We start from the raw sequence: 25,587 nt of genomic DNA, 5'->3' as shown, positions 1-25,587 counted from the left end.
GATATGATACTTCGCCCAAACTCATGGTCGACATGTTTTTATCTTTTTGATTTTATTTTCGGGGGGGTTGTCTTTTGGAAGCAGTGCCTGATGATTGTCACGTGAAGGTGGAGAGTGAGTCCTCGTGTGATTGTGTGTGTGTTACATCCCGAGTCCAGATGATGAAGGGGGAGGAGCCTGTTTGTGTTGGATGTGGGGTCTCGTCTCGTTTGGCTCGGTGGCTTCCTGTTTCAAAACAACAACATTTCAAACGTATGCATCGTAAACAATATGAGAGTTTTATCGTGTGTTTACGTTTCCATCCTGTAAAGACAGAATGTGGTGATGATGAAGGTTTAAAGAACGAAGCAGCTTAGTGAGGATTTAGAAGAAGAAGAAATCATAATTTGTATTTCTTTTAACGACAGTGTTCTCTTCCTTTTGTGTCGCTGCCACCAGGGGGAAGTTTTCTTTTTGAGGATTTAAAGAAGATCACATTCAATGGATATTTTGAGCCTTTAATTGATTTACAGTATTTGAAACTTTAACAAGCAAATATTTGACATATTTTGCTTTTAATATTTTCAAAATAGTCTTTTGAAAAGGTGGAGCACTTTTTCACCTTTAATGATGAATGAGTTCTTACTAAAAGTCTACAAACATAGTTTACAGCTCAATAACGGATAAAGAAACAAAATCCAAATCCACCAAATGCATAAAGTTATTTGTTATTATAACAACATGACTCAATGAAAATGTTAATGAAATAAGCACAATAGCATCAAAGTATCTTGTTAAAATCAAAACAGGGTTTTTCTTTTTTATTTAAAAGGAGCACTTTTAGTTTGTTGCTGGTCTGAACCTCTCTCTCCTCTGAGCCTCTCCTCCTGTTGATGATGTTTTTTTTAATTCTGCTGAAAAAGATGCTCGGGTGAGGGGGGGGGGGGATGCTCTGCTGGTGGCTCCTGCTGTCGCTAGGCAACGGCTGAATACCCCGCTGGTAGCTTGTTTCCATTAAAAGTTGAGATATTTTTAAATTCTCTAAATTCTCTGGAACAGCAGCGGCAGCCGGTCTCTTTTTCTAAAGTGTAAAGAAAGGATCCCAGCGGAGGCCTTGACCTTTCTCGCCTCCAAAGCCACAGTGGAGCTGCTGTGTGTTGTACGACGCACACACACACACACACACACACACAGGTCCATATCAGTGATGACAATTAACACGTGTGTGTGTGTGTGTGTGTGTGTGTGTGTGGTCGAGGCCTCTACAAGTGGGAGGATGTTGTATCTGCAGATGTCAGGGAAGCTCACGGCCGCTCTGCTCTGCTCTGTGGTTCCTCGTCTCAGCACAGTCCTTCGCCACAGGGTGTAATATTTGTGTGTGCAGATCATCCATCGCTCTGATTGTGTATTTTTTTTTTACAAGTTACATTTTGGAGGTGTGTTAGCAGATGATGAGAGGAGAAGGCTTTATTTCAGAGGACATATCAGTCCTGCTGCCTTCAGGACGTCAGTGTTTTTCATTTCTCATGATTTGAACTTTATATGTTTTTGCTCGTTGACTCGTGTCACAGTGAAGTTTTATCAGCTTCTCGTGATGTAAAGTGCTCGTGCCAGGGGGCGTGGCCCCGGATGATAAGGATGGAGACTGTTGCATTGAAAAATTAAGATTTTTGTCAGAGCGTAACTTTTGCTCGTCCACCATTGGCCGCCTGGTGGTCGGACCGAGACATGGAGAGAGCGGGCAGTCGGTGATTGGTGGAAAAGTCCTCAGGTTTCTATTTATTTGGAATATTTATTTATTTATTTTTAGTGAATATTTGTATTGTGTTCCCTGTGCACTTGTCCAGGTACTGTCTGTTGTTCAGGGGACTCGGCTCCCTGCAGGACAGCACTGTTTTTAAAGGGACAGTACACCCAAGTGGCATCCTGCATGTGTTTTCTCTGTAACGACCAACATGGTGTGAATTTCTTTTTTGTCTTTTCTCTGCGACTTCAAATCGACGCTGGTTTTGAAATTATTTAGTTTTCAGTTTTACGATGTCTTTTTCTTTTCCCTCTCTGAAGTCAAATTTACCACCTTGCCACAGTGGTAATCTATTACTTTAAAAGTAATGCGATGCAGGACTAGGATTTTGTGTGAACTTTCCCTCCAAAGGCTTCATTGCATTATTTTTCAAATGTTGTTTTTTTATTTTCACTGAGTCGTCGTGTTGTGACGATGTTCGTGTCTGATCGAGAAAGGTCAAAGGTCAATGGTGAAGGGCATTCACGTGTGATCGTGCTGATAAACAAACACCTCGTCCTCCTCATACATAAAGAAGAAGAACTAGCAGCATGCACAGTTCTAATGTGTCGTTCTCCTTATCGTGTTTTCTAGCCTTTGAACATCAGTTTCATAAGAGTCACATATTTAAAGACGAGGGCGCACACAGGGTTTTCTTTGCATGACAGTCAACAGGACACTTGTCTTTTTTTTATTTTGGGTGTTTTCCATTTTACTTGGTTTCACCTTTTCTACTGAATGCTGGTATACTCGACCTTTCTCTATCTATTTTCTCAGCTTTCTAAGTGCATATAACTATTTTTGTCTCCAGATGATATAACGCAGATGATTAATGATGATTATATTAATGACTGTGGCACTGAGGAAGACGTTGTTGAAGGCGATGATGAAGATTGTTTTGCATGCTGTTCGACGGGGCTCTGTGTTGTCAGTGCAGGACTCTGCCTTTTGTACGTGGAGAGAAAACAGTTCAGAGAGCACACGAGCTCCAGCAGGGGGCGCAGTCTCACAAATCAAAGCACAAACAGACTTAGCTGCAGTATAAGATCATTTTAGAGGCAAATCCAACAGAGCGTCCAGGTGTAGAGTAAGAAACCATCTTCCATGATGATTGTCGATCACAGTTGTGACCTGTGTACCGACACCACTTATAGATCATGATCCTGTGTCGCTTATCAAAAGTACAATCATGACTGGAAATGATTAACTGTGCAGATAGAGAGCACATCTGCCTCCTCTGGGGTTTCTAAAGTCATCCTCGTTCTCCAGTGACTAAGTTGCACTGACAACACTGAGTTGTTTCTCTCTTTCACTCTTTTCTCCCCAGTTTCTCTTCAGTCGACTCTTGTTTTCCATCCGTCTCTTTTTTTTCCTGTCAGTTTGGGTTTCTCTTCTGTATAATAATATTAATCCGCTAGTTCTCTGATTCTTTGACTTATTGCTCTGTTCTCTTACGTGCTACACGTGTTTCTCTAACTTCAAGAAAAATGTGTTAAGGTGTTATCAATAAAATGACAGTTTAAATAGAAATAGAATCCGTCTTTCTTTGTGTGCGACTGCAGCGGATATAGAAAAGCTCTGATAAGACATCTCATAGATCTGGACATAGATTAATTTGAGATTTCAAAACATAGAAAATGTGTTTATGAATTATACATGAAGAAGAAACACAAATAGGGATGGTTTTAAATTATAAAGATTTGTGAAAATGGGCAAATTTTCAAAAGACAATATAAAAACATGTTAAAGTTATGGCAAAAGAAAACCTACATTTCATACATTTTGTGTAATATTTAGGAAACAAATCACCATTTTAGTTCAGGTTAAATGATAATAGATGATGGAGGATAACATAACTCAATTAAATGACATCATATTCTCCCAGAGTTGAAAAAACTTTTTTATTCATGCTTATTCAAAAGTTGTATTGATGGAAAAAACTTAAAATACTCAAACACCTCCTGGAATAACAAATCTTTACATCTTTATCATGTAGAACAGAAATAATTATAAAAAAAAATAAAATAAAATGATCCATAAATAAAACACACAACAAAAGAAACAACCAGCTCAGACCAGTTTCACCAGTCTCTCACTGGCCTCCCACAGTTTTTTGGCCACACCAGCGTCTCGAGCAAACGGCCGCAGGCTGCAGGGGCGGCAGTCGACGAAGTAGCCTCCGCTCAGTTTGGCAGCTTGGTCCGACACGGCACAGTGAACCACGGTCTGAGCTCCGACCTCACACGGCACAAAGAACATCCACATGATCACCTGCATCAGCATCCGGAACAGGAAGGAGTAGTGACACGTCCAGCCACTCTGCACGAAGCCTGCAGCAGAGAGATAAGGTCAGGAAACACTGAACTGTAGGTCAGAGGTCAGAACTCTCTAATAGAAGTGATTACACCTTAGAATTACTCTTAACAAAACCAGAACTAGTGCTTCGAATACTTTGATTATCAATTTAGTATCTGATTTCTTTCTTGACACTCAATATTTTCTGCCAGAGAGATGATGTGTTTATTGCCTGTTAGCAGGATTATAAAAAACTGATGAAAGGATTTCCACGAAACCTGGTGAAAGAATGGAACAACTTCCAGGTTTATTACATACGTTCTTTAACACTGTATTAAACATGCTGCTTTTTATATTTCCAATGTTTTTCCCAGTGAATAATTCATACATCTTGCTAAACTAATTGGCATATTCAAGGCATTGATGTCTGAGTGTTTAGATTTAACAAAAAACACAGCCTCTCACCCGGATGCACAGCACAACAGGTCACTTCCTTCCCTTCTGTGATGCGGGCCAGTTCCTGACTGAAGTAGATGTTGGCCAGCTTGCTGCGGCAGTATGTGAAGAAGGGCAGCAGGTTGTAGTTCAGGTCCTGAAAGTCCAGCTTCTGGTATTTGTAGGTGGAGCACGTGAGGGTGATCACTCGGCTGGGAGCACACTCCTTCAGGCGAGGCAGGAGCAGGTTGGTCAGCAGGAAGTGACCCAAGTGGTTGACGCCGAAGCACATGCTGAAGCCGTCGTCCGTCCAGTCCAGGACACTTGGCATCCCTGCAGGAACACAACAGAGGATACACATGGACTTCAGCTGATGGTGCTTTTCCCCACAGGATTATACACAACTGTCAAACCAATAAACAGACTTATGCCTTTGTTTTCATTACCAGAAGTGTGCTGAGTTGATTGTTGTGTATTTTAAAAGTCATTAATAAGTTCACTAAAAACCACAGTCTTAGTTGATTAAATTGTTTTTTACATAGTCCAAATATAGAGCTGAGAAAATGATAAACAGCCGATGGGACACAGAGTTGTAAATTAACTTATACATCTTCTTACTTACTTACAGACATTTATACTGAAACTGATAAATCTTCAAGTGAGTAAAACAGGCTCACTTATCGATCCCAGATTCCCTCGTCCTTATTCCTTTGGCGATATGGTTTTAACCCCCTCACCTGCATTGTTGATGAGGATGTCCAGCCTCTTCTCTCTCTGAAGGAAGCTCTTACTGAACTCCCGCACCGAGCGCAGGTTGCCCAGGTCCAGCTCCATGTGCAGGACGTTGAGGCTGCGACTCTTGAACTTGATCTCTCTCACAGCCTTCTCCGCCTTGTCCACGTCCCTGCAAGCGATGATGACCCGAGCGCCTCTCAGAGCCAAGGCCACCGCCGTCTCCTTTCCAATACCCGAGTTCCCTCCTGCAGAGAAAAACACACACAAAGAGGACAACTCATCTGAAATGCACTGTTCTGTGGTCATTCATCACATTCAACTGGGCTGCACAAGTTAAAACTGATCTTCTGGTTTCCTCATGGACCATCTTCTTCCCACCAGGAGGTTTGACCTTCATCAGGGACATTATGTTTACACCCCTGTCCACTTATTAGTTGTCTGGTTTGTTTTGTAAGCAAGATTACACAAGAAAACTAATGGACTCTCTATATATGATGTCAGATCACTGGTATCGGCTCTGGACTCAGTATCAGCCGATGCACGAAGTCCAGGTATCGGTAAAAAGGAAAAACACAAACGATAAAGAAACATTTCAACTTCCACACACGTTGAATTTCCCTGAACTGGGATCCCATTATCAAAGTAGTGCTTTAGTATGTTGCATGTGCCCTGAACAACTTTGTATTAGTGACGTGATGAAGCTTCAGAAACCAAAGACCAAACTTTCTGGTGATTAAAAGAAGATGCTGAGCTCCAACTTTTAATCAAACTTGGAAACTTCAAATCTAAGTGACATTATGAACTAAATTAGTTGAAAACAAGACCAATTTTTAAATGTAGTCTTTTGCAATTCAACTTAAACTGTTAGTATTTTATTACATTATGGTTTATGAGTATTAACCAGTCAAAATCAGAGTCTCCTTACCAATAACTTCAAACTTCCTGAACCCACATCTCCTTTAATTAGAGTCTGATACAAATTAATGTCTTTTACACGTGTTTCACTAAGATCTGTGATACGGAGCGAGACAAACGTCAGTGTTTACTGTGGATGTCACTCCACCAGCTGTGGGTGCTAGCTAGTAGCATGCTAACACTCCGTCTGTTTACCTGTGATCAGAACCGTTTTCCCGTCGAGTCTCTTCAGGTCGGTGCAGCACCTCCTCCTCTTCATCCATTTCAAGATGAAGAAACTAACCAGCGACGCGATGATGGTGTATAGAAAATACATTTCTCCTGTGAGTGCTAGCTAATATCTGCTAGCTATGTTTATTAGCAGCTACTGAAAGCTCTGTGTATGTGAGTGGGGGCTAAAGCTAACTAGCTTGTTAGCTTGAAGGGGAAACACGTATTTCCCCCGGCTGCTGTTCGTCCATTGTGGGTTTGAAGTTGCGGTGAAGTTGTCGGACTGAGACGAAAAGAGGAAAAACAACAATAAGGCTTAAATTGAATTTGAAGTCTCCCTGTAATTCATTCTCTGCTACCGGATGTAAAGCTACAGGAAGTGCGCATGCGCCCGTCGGTAAAGTATCGGGAAGTATCGCGAGAGTGGCGTGAGAATCCCGCAGGCGTTAACAGTGATGTGAAATTATTATTTCAAACACTTGAAAGCTACGCACCGTTAAAATACTATTAAATATTTAAGAATAAAAATAATAAATACATTGATGGCTGCTAATTAATAAGTTAATAAGTGTTTTGGGAATCTGTTAAATGGTAGTAGTAGTAGTTTGGTATTTAAAGGTTCAATGTGTTCTTCCCCCCCTAGAATCAGCCTTTAAATACTTTATATTAAAATGCTTTATATTTACATCGGGAGCAGGTCCTCTCTACGGAGGCCGCCATGTTGTTTACAGTAGCCCAACCTGGAGAAACTAAACACCTTTTGATTTTTATTGACAGCTCAAGGTTTCCACAGGTTCTCTGTCATGTTTGGAAGGGGAGGGTGAGGTGTATTCAGCTGCAACATGCAACTTCACCACCAGATGTCACTATATTCTACAGACTGAAATTTTAAATGGTTCAGACACAGTTCAGGGCTCAAACCTAAAGTTCAGGACGAGGGGGGTGGGGCAACATGTTCGTCCACACCTCGTTATTTTCTTCTCTCAACACAAACCTGATGTCGTCCATCTTTCTCTGTGGAGTTATTCTTATTTTCTTCTCTAATGAAGCTGCTGGTGAGTCTCAAAACCTTTAGAAGCTATTTCAGACACCGAAGAGTGAAGGTAGATGCTGAGCTTCTACTTTCACTTTGGCTCAGAGGAAACACATCATGACATCATGTTTGTTTGTGTATCATAACTGGAAACTTCACATCCAAGTGATGCTCTGTGGGATTTAAGTAAAGGTCTTTCATAGAATTCAGTGGGAATGTTTCAATATCTATCGATCTATACATCTATGCATTTATCTATCTATACATCTATCTGTCTTTCTAAACATCTGTTTATCTGTCTATCTCTGTGTTAATCAATCTATACATCAGTCCGTCTATCTGTGTAAGAAAAGTCTGACCAAGCGTTAAATTGACTGGAGAGACTAGACTAGACACCGGAGAGTAAAAGTAGATGCTGAGCTTCTACTTTCATTTTTGCTCAGAGGAAACACATCATGACAACATGTTTGTTTGTGTATCATGACTATCTATCCATCTATCCATCTATCTATCTATCTATCTATCTATCTATCTATCTATCTATCTATCTATCCATCCATCCATCCATCCATCCATCCATCCATCCATCCATCCATCCATCCATCCATCCATCCATCCATCCATCCATCCATCCATCCATCCATCCATCCATCCATCCATCCATCCATCCATCCATCCATCCATCCATCCATCCATCCATCCATCCATCCATCCATCCATCCATCCATCTATCTATCTATCTATAATCTATCCATCTATCTATCCATCTATCTATCTAAAAAGTGAGCTCCACAGTCAGTGTCTCTCTATCTCATGTCTTCTCTATGAGGTGGCTCATGCAGGGGGAGCTGTGGACACGTGCAGGACGAGTGCTCCTGTCTCCCAGCCTGTGTGTTTCTGCTGAGCTGCTGTGCCGACTACAACCAGTGGTGTTTCCAGGTGACGCCTCACTCCAGCTCCATGCTGGGTGGACGAGCTCTCAGGATCCTGGGCCTCGTCCGTCCTCCTGATGGCCGCCTTCACTGCAGGTTTGTGTCCATCACACATAAACACATAATGATCTTCCTATAGTCATCATGGGGTTGTTACATTACAGGTACACAGTGAGAATAATACCCTCCCTGTTCACTTTATTAGGTACAAGTTTACTCTATGATGCAATCCAGTAAACTGCTGAATTTATCATAGATTCTACATTTAGGACGATGAACAGATCCTCGTCCCTCCAGGCCGAGCTCAGCTACCTGTTCTCCCTCGGCAGGAAGCTGGTCAGCAGTGGGGCCTTCAGCTTCATCCCTGAGGCCTCGAGGGACCAATCGGAATGCCAGCTCAGACATATCCGCATAACTGCTAGTTCTACGTCAGATGGAGCAAAGTAACCATAATACATATCAATCATGAGGAGGAGAAACACGGATGTGATGTTTCTATCGAATCTGAAAAGTTATTGCCAAAGTTATGTGTGTTTGAACTATAGATTGTTTATAAAGATGGGTAATGAAGCTCAAATGTCCCTGGATATAAACACTGACCTCCTTCGTGAAGCTCAAACGATGACAAGTCAATCTCTGCTGTCAATGAAGACGTCTCGTATGAATCACATCTTTATTTCATGATTTCATCCATGTTTTTATATCTATGATCAGCCCATTTTTGACTAAGTTCCAAAGTAACTGAATGATGTCTGTTTGACTCACAGGGATGAACCAGGACTCTGGAGTAGAGCTCACGTCTTGACCTGGAACTTCGAGCAAACCTTCAGAGACGACTCTGCCGACTGGGCCGAGGACAAGTGTCTGCAATGGGACGTGGTGGAAGAGGAACAGCCCGAATCCTCAGTGAGCTCATCGACTGACCCTGCACTCTGGCCCAGGCCCGAGCGGACGCAGGCAGGTTTCATGTGAGTGCAAACATACACCTACTGTTTTCAGTCCAAAAACTAGTCACTGTTATGGGGGAAGGCTTTCTCTGGAACAGGCCTCAGCTCCATTAAGTCGGGTGTTTTGTTTGCTGAAATTATAGCCAAGACACACAAGTAATTGGTTGTTATATAAATATTTGAATTAGGATTTAATCTGCTGGTTCAACAAAGTCTTTTCAGCAGGTGATTAGAAGCAATGTACTCAGGAAATCAATTAATAGATCTTGAGTTAAGCGTCTTTCCAAAGCAAATAAATTCAAAAGGAAACAAGAGCTGAACAATACAGAAGTTGTTTGTCTATAAAATGTTAAAACCTAATAAATAAAAGTTCCTAAGTGATTTCTACAGGATTTAGCTTTTTACTCCACAACACAAATATACGTCAATGATGATCATACATAATAATGACAAATAAAATCCAAATCTTTAGGGAAATTGGCAGAAAGAATTATCAAAATCGTTTCCATTTGATTTCCTCTCAATAGAGTAACGTGTGTGTTCACTGTGTTGTTTCAGTCTGACTCCAGCTGTGACATTGAGAAGGGCAGTGTGTACTTATCACCCTGGTAGTGTCCACTGCGTCAGAGCTATTCAGGCCAGGTACGAGTGACAAGAGGAAGGTTTCTCCCCTTGAAATGAAATGGAAGCATCCACCCCCCTCCTTTAAATTAGATCTTCCTTCTTATATTTCCAGTCCCACTCATGGATCCGGGCAGCAGCGCTGCTACGACAGCTCCGGAGCTCTGATGCTGACGGGAGACTCTTTCTGTGGCAGCAGCCCAGACAGGGCCCACGACTGGGGCTCGCCTCCTTACAGGGAACCACCACGGGTACCGGGCTACTCCCACTGGCTCTATGATGTCATGAGTTTCCAATACTGCTGCCTCTGGTCCGACCACTGCCACATCTACTTCACCCATCGACCCTCCAGCGGCTGCCGCAGCCCCCGAAAGCTGGTGAGAGCCTTTTGAAGTCAAGTCCAATGTATTTATAGACGGTTCACAACATTCTGAGATGATCAGGGACCACGAGAAGATTAAAGTAAGAACACAGTATGATATTAATAATAATCCCCCCGTTTAGATTGAATTAACCCGTTCATTCTAATCTTGATTTATCTGATGTTAGCTTTCTGGTTGAGTCGTTGCTCAGCTAATCTGATCCTGAGGGGAAAATACATCTTAAAATGAAGGAACTAGAAGAAGGTGTGAAATTGCATTGATTTTCACGTCATAATGGAAAACCACTGATAGGAAAAATGATTTAAGGAGTAAGTAATAAGCTATATTTATATTGGATAAGATTAATGATATTACATTTTTCTTGGCATCTTACGTTGATGTTACAGACTGTGTACCTCACTTCTGGATTCCATGTAAACATTTGGCATTTAATAATTAATGTCTGCAGCTGAGGCTTAAGGTTTGTATTGTGTATTTTCCTTGTTGGTGTCTGTGCAGGCGTCGTCTTCGGGGATCCACATTTCCTAACGTTTGACGGCCTCGGCTTCACTTTCAATGGTGAAGGAGAGTTCGACCTTGTGTCTTCACCAGAGAGAGAACTGAGCATTCAGGCCAGAACAGAACGAGTGGAACTAAAAAACAGTGAGTCCACTTTGAATCATCTCTTTCAGCCCCATGGTGATATTCTACCTCCCACTGTTAGATGAAAGCTTTGTTTGGATGACTCCTTTTCTTTGAGACCAAAGAGCATTTAAGGCCTTAAACACTGAGAGCAAGTGACCTAAGGTCTTTTTTGTGAGTGAATCATGTTGCTGTCCTCGTCCTTGGGTGCCTCTTGTTTTCACTCAGGATCAGATGCGGTGGAGAACAACAGATGTTTGTGTTACTGGTTAGAAGTTCCTCGCAGGCATTGCACAACAGCTATGAGCCACGTGAACAAACCCAGCGATAATGTCGTCAATATTCATTCCTCATTGGATCAGTGAGGTTAAACATCTGCACATAAGATGCTGCAGATTACAATGTGATGTGTAACTATCATGAAGGCACCTCGGCCAAAGCCACGTGGCTGTCAGCGGTGGCCATGAAGGAGAGAGGAGCTCCGATGTGGTCGAGGTGCGTCTGGCAGAGCGACGCCTCCAGGTGTTGAGGAACCAGAGGGTCTTACCTTTCACAGAGCAGCGATGGATGGACCTGCACGGTGAGATGGACGTTTTATATCTTTATGATCATAGATCCATGGAATAAACCAGTGTTTAGATTGTTTCCATGAACAGGAGAGGTGGACATTCGAAAGAAAAATTTGTGATGACAATATTTTTACGTAACTTAGTTTTAGATTCACTTTCCTCTATTGTTATGTCGTTTTTTTGTGCATGTAAATTCTGCAAAGTTATAAAGTCCACAATAAAAGTCCTCCTGAAACCTCTTGTCAGGAGTCCAGCCGATAATTCCTGGGTATCATGATAGCCCTAGCGGCTAGTCTAACTAGTACTGGTAGTAGTACTAGTCATAGTATTGTGAAGTTGTGACCACAGTGTGTTTTTTTAAATAATTTTACTCTGTAAGAACGTAAAGAACGAGGTCTTTGAAACTGAATCTCCTCTGGACTCTGTAGGAGTGTCCGTGTCTCACACTGTGACCCTGATGCTCCTCTCTGGTGTCGGCGTGGAGGTTCGTCTTCATGAGGGAATCATGGCAGCCACCGTCCGGCTGCCCTCTGAGTTCACCGACCACGCTCTGGGTCTCCTCGGCTTGATGAACTCTGACCCGTCGGATGACCTGTTGACCCGACCAGGAGAGGTCATCCCCTCACACGGCGCCACACCAGAGGAAATCTTCACCTTTGGAACTGGATGTGAGAGTGAAACACCGTCGAACTCGGCTGAACTCCATCGATCACACTCCTCAGGGCTGAAATCAACAGTTCTCCCCACGAGGCAGCATAAATATTCAAACTCGTCTTTTTGATGTCGTGTGCAGAGAACGTTGCATGTTTACAAGGACCCGATCTGATTAGGGATTCTGAGCTTTGCTAATAAGTACCCATTGTTGTATCTTTACAGATTATTACCATATTTCAGCCACATTTGGCTAAAGCTCTGGCAGATGTTTTAAAAGGGCACAGGAAGAAAAACCAGGCACATGTTTAGAATTAGTCTTAATAGATTCCAGGGAAATATCAGTGGTTGTGACCGTGCGAGTGAAACCACATCTCTGGAGCACAGCTGGAGCCAAACCGCATTCATACGAGATAATGTCTCCGCTGTAATTACTGTGTGTATCCTGACTTTTAATTTTCTTTTTCTCTTTTGACTGAAATTGTTTTACTTCGGCACAACTGAGGAAAACAGATGTTTACATTAATTTAAGGATTGTAGGAAGTGAAAAATATTTATCGGTGGTGATTAAGTGACAGCAAGAGAAGAACCACGAGCACGGTCTGTGTCCTGCACCGATCCAGTTGGTGTATAAAGTCCACTGTGGTTCTGTTTCCAGTACAAACGAAACCAGTATCTGCCTTCATCACCAGAAGCTCTTGAATCTCGTTCACGTCATTGTAGAAAACAACCAGAGCAACTTACTGGGACACTTGTGTTCTCACATTCGGCCCCTGTGGAACATTTCAGGAAACTGGAGTTTTACAGTTTTTTCTTCTCTTTTCATCATTAAAATAATCTATAATATTTTCCAATGTTTTGAAAGCATTGTCATTGGTCAGACACATTTTATTTTGACCGTTAATGTGGTCGGCCATGTCTGATTAGTTGCCAGGAGTACTCGCGGTTCAGGAAAGGTTTGTCAGTCCCTCTAATTAGCTTCTCTTTGATGTGTTTTTAAGGTTTTCCTACATGTTCTTTCCTCATGCAATAAGCACAACTTCATTTCATAATGTCAACTAGTATTACGCCCTGAGATCGATCTCAAAGAGGTCATTTGTTTTTATAACCAGAGACTTAAACCGGTGCCGTCTCTTATTTCTGTCCACAGGGAAAGTTCCGAAGACGTCGTCCCTTTTCACACAGGACTCAAAGCGCCTCTTGGATGCCCACAGCTTCGCACCATCCCCTGACCCTGTGTTTGTTCCAGCCTTCTCTCTACCTGAGACCCCCCACGACCCCCTGGTGGCAGACAGGGTGACAGCGTGCGTCGGAGAAGGGGCTCGGTTCTGTAAATAAGACACGTTGACCACTCGGAGCCTCGCGGGGGGAAACTCAACTCTCGGGGCCCATCGGAACTTTCAGGCCTTAATGGACGCCCTGCAGCCAGGTACCACGTGAGACAAGGTTCATCTGTGTCCTGTCATTTGTTGTCTCTTGTACTTGTGTGTCTGTTTTGTGTTTGATTGTGTAAAGGAGAACAGAGCTATTGTCCATGAGTGTTTCTAGTTCTGTCTTTGATTAAATAATATCTGAAAATGCAAAAAGCATGTGGAGCAAAAAGATCTGTACGATTAATATTAGAAGTGACTTAATGCCATAAAAAAGCTAGAAAAGTTGTGTTCTCACCATAGACTCTACATGAAGATGGCCGACACGTCTCCATTTCCTCTCGCTACTAGGAAATGAAACCAAAAATATACCAAATATAGATTCTGCCATCTTGCTCTGATCATCAAATGACTAATTAAAACCAAAAACATTCGAACAACCTAAAATGACCAGAAACCATCTTTGGGCTTGGCAGGGAGCCGGCCTGTCGTCCATCTTCATAAACATTCTATGCTTCATAAAATACATTTGAGTATCACCACTTATAAAACCATACAGTAGTTTTAATATTGTTTCTTCAATGTGTGACTGTTCCTCAGTGGTGTCTTGTGGCCGGCTGCCCCCACCCAGGAATGGAAAGATGAACGGGACTCGTTACCTGGAGGGGAACACGCTGAGCTTCTCCTGTGATGAAGAGTTCATTGAACTTCATTCTGTTCAGATCCACCCAGCGCACGTGTCTGGAGGATGGGACCTGGAGCGGAGAGCAGCCCTTCTGTCTGAAAGGTTGGTTCTAGAGTGGAATAAACATCTGTATGTGAGGAAAGGGAAGGGTGTATGGTGAACACATATGATGCGGTCTGCTATTAATATTCCGGTAAACAATGCCATTCCCTGATACTCTGGCGTCGGAGCTTTGAGTTGGCTGTGGAGAATTGTTGCATTCATGAGCTCTTTTCTCAGAAATCAAATCCCAGAGGACAAAACCAGTATGAAGCACACATGGGTTTTGTTGAAGAAGGACTGTGTGATTCTTCAAATTAGTCCCCTCCGGCAGCGACATTAAAAACCACAACAACAAAGTGTTTGCAAAAAAAACAACAGATACTATGAAATACTTCACTAGGTTCATACTGTACCCTGGACTCCGTGGAGGGTTTGAGTTTAAAATGGATTCAAAAATGCATTTTAAATTGGGTTAAAGCATCTTCTTGTTTAGTCTCTATCACTCTAATCATTGTTCTGTTTTTGCTCTACAGAGTTAGTACACAAATAAACAACTCTCTCACTTTATTCACAACAACAAAGAGATCATCCAGGGAAAACTGAGCGGGCTTTTCAGAACCCTCCTCTCAACCAGCTTCTTTAAACCAAAGATGCGGCTCTCGGCTGTTCACTCAGACCATTAGCTCCAGAGCTATAAACTTCTGAACCTGGTTTGGCTTTGCGCTGCTCTGTGGTTGTAAATTGGAAACACCTGGTTCAGATCCCTCTAATGGTTTCATTCATAACCCCAAACATGAACTCTGTGGTGTAGTTCTGGGCTTTTGCCACTAGGCCGCAGTATTTCCCACTGAATTCCTACCTGTTTGTGATTGTGATGGAGCAGGTTAAAGCCTCCTGCCATTCCAATGTGTTGTGTGAAGATTCCTTTTTGCAGTGTCAGGAAGTTTGGATGCAATTAGATCTTAAATCATGTAGTTGCAAGTATATCACATAAAGTGAAGTTAGAGGAAGCAGGGAAACAAAAACCTTGAGATCCACCTCAACCTCCAGCTCTTCATGGCGTCACCTCACTCCTCCATTCTGACTTCATTAGAGCTGCAAACAGAGACTTCCTCGTGATAGCAATCAGGGAGGAATGGACTTCATATGTCCGATCTTACAAGCGGCTGGGTCACAGCTGGACACAATCGATCCCGGCTCCTTTATTAGGTAAACATACTCGTCTCATAACTCGATTACCCAGTTCAGAATTGTTTAGAGATGTTTCATATAAAGCAGAATGATCTCTTTTTGTCTTTCTTTGATCCTTCTAAACTCTGAAGGTTCATCTACGTACAAAAAGAGACGTGTAGCCACATACCTCTGTCTTTGCTTGGTGGCTAAACAACACATCTACGAAAAGCAGCGAGTGTTTTCTAGCAAAAACAAATTTGGTGTCTCCTTCCAACTTCATGATACTTGGCCATGTTGTGCGCTGTGGGCGAAAGGCTCCTGTGACGTCTGAGTTGGTGGTTTGTGGCTCTCGTCCGTCAACTCGCTCTCTACGGTTTGACATGATTCTTGCACAAGTGGTCACAGAGATTAGTTGTGTTTGGATCATGTACATGGAGACGGGTCCACAGCCTGATCTGCAACGTATAGTTTTCTGATCCATGTCAGATTTTTCACATCCATGCAACAGAACTATTTTAGGGCATGTTCCTAAATTCTAAGTCTTAGTCCTTCTATTCAGAATTACATCCTCTGTCACGTTCACTCTCGTCCGTGTTTATTTGTTTTGCCTTCACGCACAACTCCTGCCCACATCCGTGTCATGTGGAACAAGACAAAGTGTTTTCCAAAATATGAAAAGAATTCTTGTAAAAACTGCGATACTACAATAGAGCATAATACGATATTGTCGACGTTCTACTACACAATCGTTAGTCAAACACACACACACACACAAAACTTGGTATTTTTAGCAATCGCACAATATCCCCATATGCTCCGACGCCCTCATTACGCACATCAGGGCTAACAACTGTCAACATGACCCAAGGGACTTAATGGCAGGTGTTGCTTGAGCTGTTACCTCGGCCACTCAGACGGGACCGCTAGCCGTATACACAATACAGAATGTGCATGAGCTGCCCTCACTGATACCCCCCCCCCCCCCCCACCTCACATGAATGACTGCAGCATGACGTGTTGCCTGAGCAGCCACAGGATTGTTGTCGCAGTCGAGATGAGCGGAACGTGCTGCTGGAGAACAAATGCCACGGCATCCAGTTTGACTCCTCTGCTGAGTCACTTTAATGAGCCGCCTTTGAAACGCCGCCCGTCAGCAGAGGTGACGGTGAAGTCCCCTCCATCAAAAGTGGAGACCTGCACGAATAACTCCCATCACCCACTTAAGAGATGGATCAGAACCTGCTGCTCTACCTGTCAATTCGCTTTTTAACCACCTCACACTTGAGGATGAGGATGAATATTAATATCTTCTGCTGGAGGGACGAGGTTGTCGGGGGGGGCGGGGGGGGGGGGGGGGGGGGGATGGGGTTTGTCCTTGGGAGGGTTTTTGATCAGGGCCATGGAGACTTGAGAAGTGTTAGAGCGTTTAAAAAGCTTGGATTCACGTTGTGTCGCGGCCCTGGATGTGTATCGGATGCATACCGATAACATGATCACCTTAATGGCATCAGAATATTAATGGAGGCTCGTGAACACAGGGAAGTGATTCAAGGAAAAGGTGACAGCCGATGGTGTCAGATGCAACAAGATGAGAACAAAGCTTTCTTTGAGTTCGTGCACAGGTTATTGACATATCGGATAAAAGCTGTTTCTGCGGTGAGGTCGGAATCTGAATGACAAATCTGTTTCGTACAAGATCCTGAGCCCTTTCACATCGAAGCCTCAACACATTGACTCTGTTGTGTTTGAATCTTGAAATTTAGAGGTCCAGTGATATTAAATGAAGAAGTCACTTCCTTTCCAGCTTCAAGGGAAAATTAAGTGGTATTTAGCAACTGGAGTGACCTCACCTCTCATGTTTGGTTCTTTTTCTTTCACTTATTATACATTTTAGGTCTTAAACGTTACAATATTATGTACAAGGTCTCAAACAAAATAATAATAATACTATAATAAAGGCAGTGCTATCTTTGCAGTATCAGGGGATAGAGCCACGATAGCAAGGTCCCGACAATACACGCATTCAACCAATCGTGAGTCAGCCTCAGTTGTCAATCAGGACATTTCCCCCATGTTTATTATTATTTTCTTTCTTTGACCCAGGTCCCATCCACTTACATGGGGGAGGCAGGCTATCCTGCAGCCAGCCACCAGGGGGCAATCAATACATGTTTGGCGTCTCTGTTGGAGAGCTGTCATGTCGACATCTGATAGAATAGCATCGGACTGAAAAAGCTGGGAACCAGTGATGGACTTGAACTGACGTCTGCACGAAGCACCTTGATGATCAGACTCGTGAAGATGAAGGAGGAGTCTGGACTTTCAAAGTTTACTTTTTGACTTGTTCGACGAAGACGTGCATGAAAAGATTGGAAGACTTGATATACGTGAATAAAAAGATGAACTGGTTGGATCAAAACACACTTTTACAGACACACACACACACACACACACACACACACACACACACACACACACACACACACCTGGCCTCAGGGTCCAAGACCATCATGCAGGTTGATTCCTCTGGACTCCTTTATCTTCCCGAGCCTCTGCCGTGTGTAGACTTCACATCCCCTGACTCCTCTGAGAGAGTCTGGGTCTGAAGGATTGGAGTCAAAATACAGGTTCAGAGACGAGGAGTCGTTTGAGTTCCATCAGGCTCTTTGGTTTCAGGAGTGGGTTCATGCAGCGTGTTTGGTTCGAACATGAAACATTCAGTGAAGTTCACCGTCGGACGCGTGGTTTGAATTCCAGGAATATTTCCATCCGTCACATTATGTCAGACGGGGTGAGACGCGCGTATCAGATGACAACAGTAGCTTTATACAGAGACACACTGTTACTCGGGGGGGGGGGGGGGGAAGTCAACAGAATTATTTTAAGATGATATCAGCTCGGGCTCCAAAAAAAACACACATATCTCAATCTTAAGAAAAGCTTTTTGTGATAAGCGTGTAGCTCAGGGGTGTGCGGGCGTGGCCGGGCTATGAAAACAGTCTTGGATATCGTCTGTTTGCAATTTCTCTGCGAGATAACCGCTGGAAAAAGGGATTAACTGAAGATGAGCTCAGAATTCTTTACTTTTCGAGTTTCCTATATCGAATTTGTATAGGAGCTATTCAGACCACCAGAAAAGACCCGACAGACCCCTTCGTTTCAATCAAGCTGCACCACACTGCACGTACAACGAATCCAAAAGGTTATGGGTTCTTACTCGGGCCAATGTCCCAACCTTCCATCAAGTTTCTTGAGAATCTGTCATCTTTCATGGCTGAGGGGTAACAGCTAAAAGAAATGACTTCTATCCAGATACAAATGATGGTGATTGGATGATAAACACCTGTTCAGTTCTCAATCATCTTCAGCTTTTCCAGTCCAGCCCTATGATGTGTTCTAGCCCCTCCCAGCAGAACATAATGACCCCAAACCGAGTGTTAATGGTCTCTGGAGCTCTACTGTTTGTTCACTGCAGGAAGGTGAACGTACACACTGGTTGACTCTCAGTCCTCCACACCCTCCCAGTTTACCTGTGCTCTGGGCTGCTTGTCACACTGATGGCGAAGGTCTCATTATCTCAACAGGTTGATGCCGGTGCTGCTGAAGCCAAGGCTGATTGGTTAGAACACTTCAGGGAACGTGTGTAGCTCTGTGTGCTTCTGCTTGTTTGTGTCTGATGTTCCAGAGCTGATGACAATTTAATGAACCAGACCCTGCAGTGACTCTAGCATCACCCCCCACGCTTGACACATGTTGATGAATTAATGCATCAGAGGATCACAGTACTTAAATACCTTCCCTACAGCGTTTACCTTAAGAAAATAACTCCCGGCCGTCCGCGCTGTATGAATAGTCAGAAAAGATCGGAGATTGCTTCACTGAAATTGCCGATACCCAAAGGAAAGCTTCAGATGTTTAATTTTTATTGCAAAATTTCCGAAGCAAGTGGAAACAAGGTGAAGGCAACTTCTGGGAAAAATCCATCAAAAGGAGGTTATATCAGTCCTTCCACTCATTATGTGTCTTTGAAGCCAGCGTATCGTTTTTGTTGTGTTTGATCCTTTTGCTAATTATAAAAATGGATGCTGGCAGAACACAATGGCTCTTTGTGGGAACGCAGTGCTCGACCTGCGGAGAAATCCATGGAGGGAGGAGACTATTCCCACATTTCATAATCATATTGTCAAAATAAGTCCTGATTAAGAAACAAGTATAAACTCGACCATGTGGATGGAACATGGTTAAAAGTACATGTCAAATTTTTTTTTTTGTATCTGCTATCAGTAGTTATCGCACTGATGTTGGTTCAAGTTTTCATTCATAAGTTTGGTTATAGTCAGTTATTCAATGCTATAAGAACAGCAGAAAAATGGCGGCAACCCGAATTCCTGATATTTTGGGCTTTATCTCTGTAAAGGAAGTTGAGATGTGTCGTCCATCTTTATACACACACATCTACCTACACATGACTTTCACAGAAAAAATATGTTGGTACCTTATCCTTTATTTACTGACCCCAACAGAGATGGTACATTTGTGTTGGATGCCTCGTCAAAGGAACCATTGTGTGTTGATGGATCTTTCCCTTTTGTTGTTAACCCCCTCGTGCCTTCACCTCCAGCATCAGTGCTTCCCCGGTTGAACGTCATATCGATCCAGATATGAAGGAAGTGGAAGAGGGGTTGTTTAATGCTGGGCTGGTTCGATTCTTTTGCAGACGATAGCGTGAGGTTCATACTCGGCGCTGTGGGCTCCATCACAGCAGTGGTCTTGATGGGTGTGATGATCCAACTGCACAAAAGGAAGCAAGACAGGTGGGTCACACACGATTCACCTCACAGAAACAAGTAAAGTCCTCCATATAAAAACTACAGTGACTACAGTACTAGTACTAAAATTAATGTTTGGACTTTAATTGGCCCAGGTCCATCCACTCACACCTATCCTGCAGCCAGCCACCAGGGGGCAATCAAGACAGTTTGGCTTCACTGTTGGAGAGCTGTCATGTCCACATGTGATAGAAGACTGAAAAGCTGGGAACCAGTGATAGACCATGAACTGACTGCAATGAAGGCACCTTGAATCGACCCAGACTATGAAGAAGGAGTCTGGAAACTTAAAGTTAACTTTTTGACTTGTTTGACGAAGACGTGCATGAATAGATTGGAAGAATCCTTAAGCAACGTCTTTATCAGATAAGCAACAACTGAGCACCTACAAGCTAACGCTGCAGACTTCAGTCAGGAAACAGTTTACAACCACGATCTGGATCCTTCACTTCACCAAAGCAGTAATGTGACAGAGAAGCTGAGCTGCCTGTTGCCTGCAGCTTCTTCAAAATGAGCCTCGTCTCGTTATGAAAACACATATTTGACAAATGAATGTCAACACATTGAACACACTGGGATTCCAAGTGACGGCTTCAAAAGAAAAACCACCTCATGTTTCAGACATCATGTGAGTCGACGGCTGGAGCAAGTGTCATTTAATAAGTTTGATATAATCTACAGTAAAAAGTGAGTTAAAATATACATGTGTATTTGTCTGTGTGAAATAAATATTGCCAGGGAATGGCCGACTCCATCACCAACAAGTAAAACTATGCTACAGACAAGTAATAAGCAATATAGCCATATACTGTAGGTTCTACAGGGTTTGATTTCCTGGAAGTGTTGGATTGTAACTTTAAGGTCAGAACCGGGGAACTCTCTTCTCTCTGTCCTCCAAAAGGTCACCAGAGGTCAGACACACACTGATTTATGACACATATAATGACTTGTGTTATTTTTTTTTCCAGTACCCCTCCAGCCGTCATATATCTTTCATTCTGTCTTTGGATCTATAGATTATAAGTTGAAAACAGGAGGCACTTATTATCCTGTGAAAACTAGTATATACCTAGAGGTCCTTCCCTCCCATTTCCTCCCAGTAGTGAAAACCTTTGTGCTGCGCCAACAAAGAAACACACACACACACACACACACACACACACACACACACACGCACAGACGCACACAAAGGCAGTGAATCCCTCATGCCCCTGTTTGATATCCAAGATGTCCTCCTGGCCTCTTAACTGTTACTCATCATCGCTCCGTCTGATCTGAGCAAACCACAGAAACCCGTTTTCCCCCTGTGGGATCAAACTTGTGATCGCGGTCCAGAGGAGCAGGAGGCTAACGGCAGCTCGAGCTCCTGGGGCGTATGCCGGCAAATTAAAGGGCTGTTTTATGGGCTCATATAGACTTTGTTTGGGGCTTTCCCCCCCTCTATAACTTCAGCAGGGGAGAAGAAAAGAATGGATGTCAGGGCTTGGTAGTCACCTCCCGCTCCCGGCTGCACTCGGGGCGAGCGCTCAATGAAACTGTCGTGTTGTCGAGTCGATGAGGGCAAAGAGCGAGAGCGGCACACCTGTCCTCTCCTGAAGCCTTGATCCCGGGAGGCCAGGTGTGAAGAGAGAGAGAGGGTCTGCAGATGTGAGGACGGTGACGTCCCAGACACGACGTGCTGATACACATGGAAACCCACAACACACACACACACACACTCACACACACAGCCAGGACACACACACTACATACAGTAGCCTAAATGCGTGAAATGAAATCTTACACATTTTTTGAGTGTGAGCCGTCTCGCCGACATGCATGAACACACAGAAACACACACACACACACACTCCCCCCCCACCCACCAACAAGTGCGGACAACGATTCCTCCTGAACATCAGAAGCATAGCAGGATGCAAGCTGTGGGGGTCTTACTGTATTTCACATCAAGTCTGGGTTGCATGTCTGGAGGAGAGAAGCTGTGATCATACACAACCCTGTGTGTGTCTGTGTGTGTGTGTGTGTGTGGGACGGGTAGATAGCGTAGGGCCTCCTGTGCCTCAGTTGTGTCAGACTCAGACTTGCAGGGGTACTTTCCACATCTAGGGTTACTCTGCAGGTTCCGACAGGCCGACTGGCAGCTCACCACAGCAGCAGGAAAGTCATTACACCATCAGATGTGGGTCTGTGTTTGTGTGTGTGTGTGTGTGTACCATCACGTCTACTGCACTTCTGCTCCGTGACACATGAAGAAGGTCAAGGGGGGGCTTTGTTTCAACCTGGCGAGGGGGGAGGGAACGCATCTATCAAAGTGAAGACTCAGTTTTGGAAACTCTGGGAACGTCTTTAACTTGCATGTCGGAAAATCAGGACTTCAATTCATAAAGTAAATATTATCACCTAATCCAGAATTAATCAAGGTCTCAGGATTAGTGCAGAGTTTTAACCATCAAAGTTCACTTGATGTCACAGGTGAATCATTCCAGTCACGATATTCCATTTGCACTTAGATTAATAATTCATCTGGTCCCATGTTATAAACGCTCTCTATGATTGGAACCTTCTGAAACCTGAGATCATTATTTGCATTGTAACATCATATCTACAGAAGAACAGGTCCCTAATTAATCCTTCACTGTAGAATAATGAATCTATTGTCAAAAACAAACAAAGCAGTTCAAATACCACAGGAGAGTTTAGCACTGAGCTTGAACTTTCATGTCCCCGTTTCCAAACCGTCCCTAATTAGTTTAATTTGCACAGTTAATAAAACATTAATTCATTTAAAGAGTAAAGTGCTGTTATTAAAAACCATGTTGACGTTGCCCTGATGAAAGGTCAACATGAGAGTTTCCCTGCGGTTCAGGTTTGATTAAACAACTGTTCCCCATTACCTCACTTAGTCAATCCCCGTCGAGCAGCAGGACATGTCCTCTGGATGTCCTCTGGATGTCCTCTTCCTCCCAGAGCAACTCTGGAAAGGTGAGGATAACAATCTGAGATATGAGGAAACAATAACATATCAGAGGTGGTGGGGGTGTGGAGGTGGGATTCCTTTTGAGATCTTTTATGTTCTTGAATTTTAAACTTTTGAGTGATTCTTCTTTCTTCTGTATTTCCAGCGGCAGAGAAGAGAAATCAGAGGATCTCACCGCTCTACCCTTAGAACCTTCAGCTACGTGGCCCACGGCAGCAAATATAAGATCACGTTTTTTAAATCATATGAAGTTGCGATCTTCTCCCGACCTGTTGACTGTGTCGGAATAAACCTCAGAGCAGGCGTAGCTCGGCTCTCATTGGATGCTCGGCCGCGTGTTTCTACATTTTTGTTTTGTTTGGATAAAGCTCCAGTTTGTGGTTAATAGTTCACGGGCGAGGATCGAGGGAGAGTTGAATAAAAGGTTGTTTTTATATTCACGATCTGCATGAGCGAACGTGCAAAGTTTGCTGGAGACAATTGTATAAATACGACCCGGAGATACCATCATTACCATCAACACTCCTTTCTCCCAGTCAGTCTAAACTGGGACCAGATGTTTTTCATGTGCATGTCAGTTGTGCAGCGAACCCGATCGTCCTCCGGTTCACAGACTGAACTGGTTTGTGTGCGTTCGCAGCCTTAAGTCAACTGGAGGCTTTTCACTGAGTGACTGTGGAAACCGGTAAAGTTTCTTTTCTGCACCGTATCAAACCATCCACACACTTTTATCTTCAGTGTTCCGTGTCGGTATCTGAAAACAAGCACTGAGTGAAACGTTTGTAAACATTTTTTATACAAATTCATGTGTTGCTTGTTGTTACTGGTGTGTGCACGCTGCAGAATCATCCCCGCTCCGAGCCAGCAGACATCCACCGTGTGGCCCAGCCCGCCTGCCCCCTCGGACACCGCGTCCTCTCATGTTACCCAGCGTGGTCTTCTCCACTTTGAACCTGACTCGCTTCTCCAAAAACAAAGCCCTCGGGCCGGTGAGAGGGAACATGGGGATCGGGTCCCTCGTGGCTGATGCTTGGGAGTGATAGGAGGGGGGGGGGGGGGGGGGGGGGGGGGGCCTTCTTGTTGGAGACTAATTGAAATAACCTGGACAGCGCAGGCTTTGAAGTTCTTACCCGCATGTGAACACTGGTTCCTAACTGGTGCTTGTGCAATGCTGTATCCGTTACCAGCTCCCTCCCCACGCTGCTGCTGCTGCTGCCGCTCTGTCAGGCCTCGGGGACCCGTGGGACCTTTCTCACCTTAAAACATTCATGTTCTTTATGAGCAGACATTTGTTTTTCACATGCACCCGCTGCACATGTGTGGTTACCAGGTAGTGAAACGAGTCCCGAGTCCCTCACGAAGGACGACTGAGCCTCCCTGCGTGTCGCTCTATGAGGTCGCTCTGCAGCATCGGCTCAGATTGGACTCGCTCGCTGTGTAATCTCCTAACTGGGTGTAAAACTCCCTGCATGTGTCAGTGCTTTCATGTGTCAGTGCTGCCGGCTCTGTGGGCCGAGTCAGACGCTGATTAATTGTGTACGGATGAAAGTCGAAGGGTTTTCATCTCTGTGGGGGGGGGGGGTGGGGGGGGGGGTGGTGGGGGGTTGACGTTCGCTTATCATCCCAACAAACCCGGCGTAATTAGTTCAGTCAAACGCAAACATGAGCGAATGCTAACGTGTTCTGTGGAAACCTGTTGCTTTCACATGGGACTTTTTTCTCATTTCTCAGATCTGCGCTTCCATCCCAGGATTACGGAGGGAGGCTTCTGAAGTGGCTTTTTGGATGAGGCCTTTGTTTTGGTTGTGCTTTTCCCTGTTTCATGTCAACTCCAGCTTTGCAGGTGTGCTTTGTCCCCTTATCTCCTAATGCTTCATGGGTGAGCAGCGGCTTCTGATGCTCACTCCAAATTTCAAGGCGTAGCTCGAAAAATAAATATTGATTTCAGGATTAAGGTGTTTGCCCAGACACAGACTTTTGTATTTGAGTGTGTCACTGACAACGTGAACACTTATCGTGTGTGGGGGGGGGGGGGAGAAGATTTCAGTTAAGTCGGCTTTTGTTGCAACTTTATTTTAACAGTGTCTGTTTACAAAGAGGACAATCCTAAAATAAATTAGAATGATCATTAACTCATGACAGAAAATCCAAATGGAGCTCAGTGGAGCACAAACCGCTGCCAAGGCCCAACGGTCCCCTGGTGAAACCACATTATAATTCAGATCTGGATTTTAATTTTGGATCTGCACCAAATTAAACACAAATATTAAAAAATGTCCTTCCAATGTTAAAACATTTCCAGGATCTGCCCTCTGATCTGGATCTGAACCAACATTTAAAGAGTTTTTTCCCTCAACAAAGTTTCATGTAGTTTTTGTGTTTTCTTATATGCAAATAAACAA

General features: G+C 43.7%; 2 protein-coding genes across 2 annotated transcripts; one reads left to right on the top strand and one right to left on the bottom strand.

The window, feature by feature from the left end:
• Window positions 1-3,646: 3,646 nt before the first annotated feature.
• Window positions 3,647-6,738, bottom strand: si:dkey-174n20.1 (uncharacterized protein LOC796174 homolog). Its single transcript, XM_053420848.1, has 4 exons — window positions 6,338-6,738; window positions 5,230-5,472; window positions 4,523-4,825; window positions 3,647-4,092 (listed from the first exon to the last, which is right to left on the bottom strand). Exons 1-4 carry the CDS (start codon window positions 6,456-6,458, stop codon window positions 3,833-3,835), a joined length of 927 nt encoding a protein of 308 aa, XP_053276823.1. The 5' UTR covers window positions 6,459-6,738; the 3' UTR covers window positions 3,647-3,832.
• A 566-nt stretch (window positions 6,739-7,304) lies between these two features.
• Window positions 7,305-24,957, top strand: susd2 (sushi domain containing 2). Its single transcript, XM_053421112.1, is given in 19 exon segments — window positions 7,305-7,407; window positions 8,215-8,413; window positions 8,587-8,760; window positions 9,085-9,215; window positions 9,218-9,285; window positions 9,823-9,851; window positions 9,853-9,906; window positions 10,001-10,242; window positions 10,245-10,262; window positions 10,767-10,910; window positions 11,315-11,358; window positions 11,361-11,469; window positions 11,887-12,126; window positions 13,260-13,538; window positions 14,080-14,183; window positions 14,185-14,266; window positions 20,097-20,193; window positions 24,029-24,174; window positions 24,917-24,957. Coding segments are annotated over 19 exon segments (2,304 nt in total).
• Window positions 24,958-25,587: the final 630 nt, after the last annotated feature.

Source organism: Pleuronectes platessa, chromosome 4 (assembly GCF_947347685.1).
Source record: "Pleuronectes platessa chromosome 4, fPlePla1.1, whole genome shotgun sequence".
In the NCBI taxonomy this organism is placed as follows: Eukaryota; Metazoa; Chordata; class Actinopteri; order Pleuronectiformes; family Pleuronectidae; genus Pleuronectes; species Pleuronectes platessa.
This window is presented reverse-complemented; position numbering and strand designations above follow the sequence as displayed.

Excerpts from the sequence above, each read along its gene's own strand:
- si:dkey-174n20.1 (XM_053420848.1), bottom strand. The coding sequence starts at position 6,458 with ATGTATTTTCTATACACCATCATCGCGTCGCTGGTTAGTTTCTTCATC. Across the intron at positions 5,473-6,337 it reads GAAAACGGTTCTGATCACAG|GAGGGAACTCGGGTATTGGA; the intron begins GTAAACAGACGG and ends TTTTCTCTGCAG. Across the intron at positions 4,093-4,522 it reads CTGTTGTGCTGTGCATCCGG|GCTTCGTGCAGAGTGGCTGG; the intron begins GTGAGAGGCTGT and ends TCTCTGCTGCAG.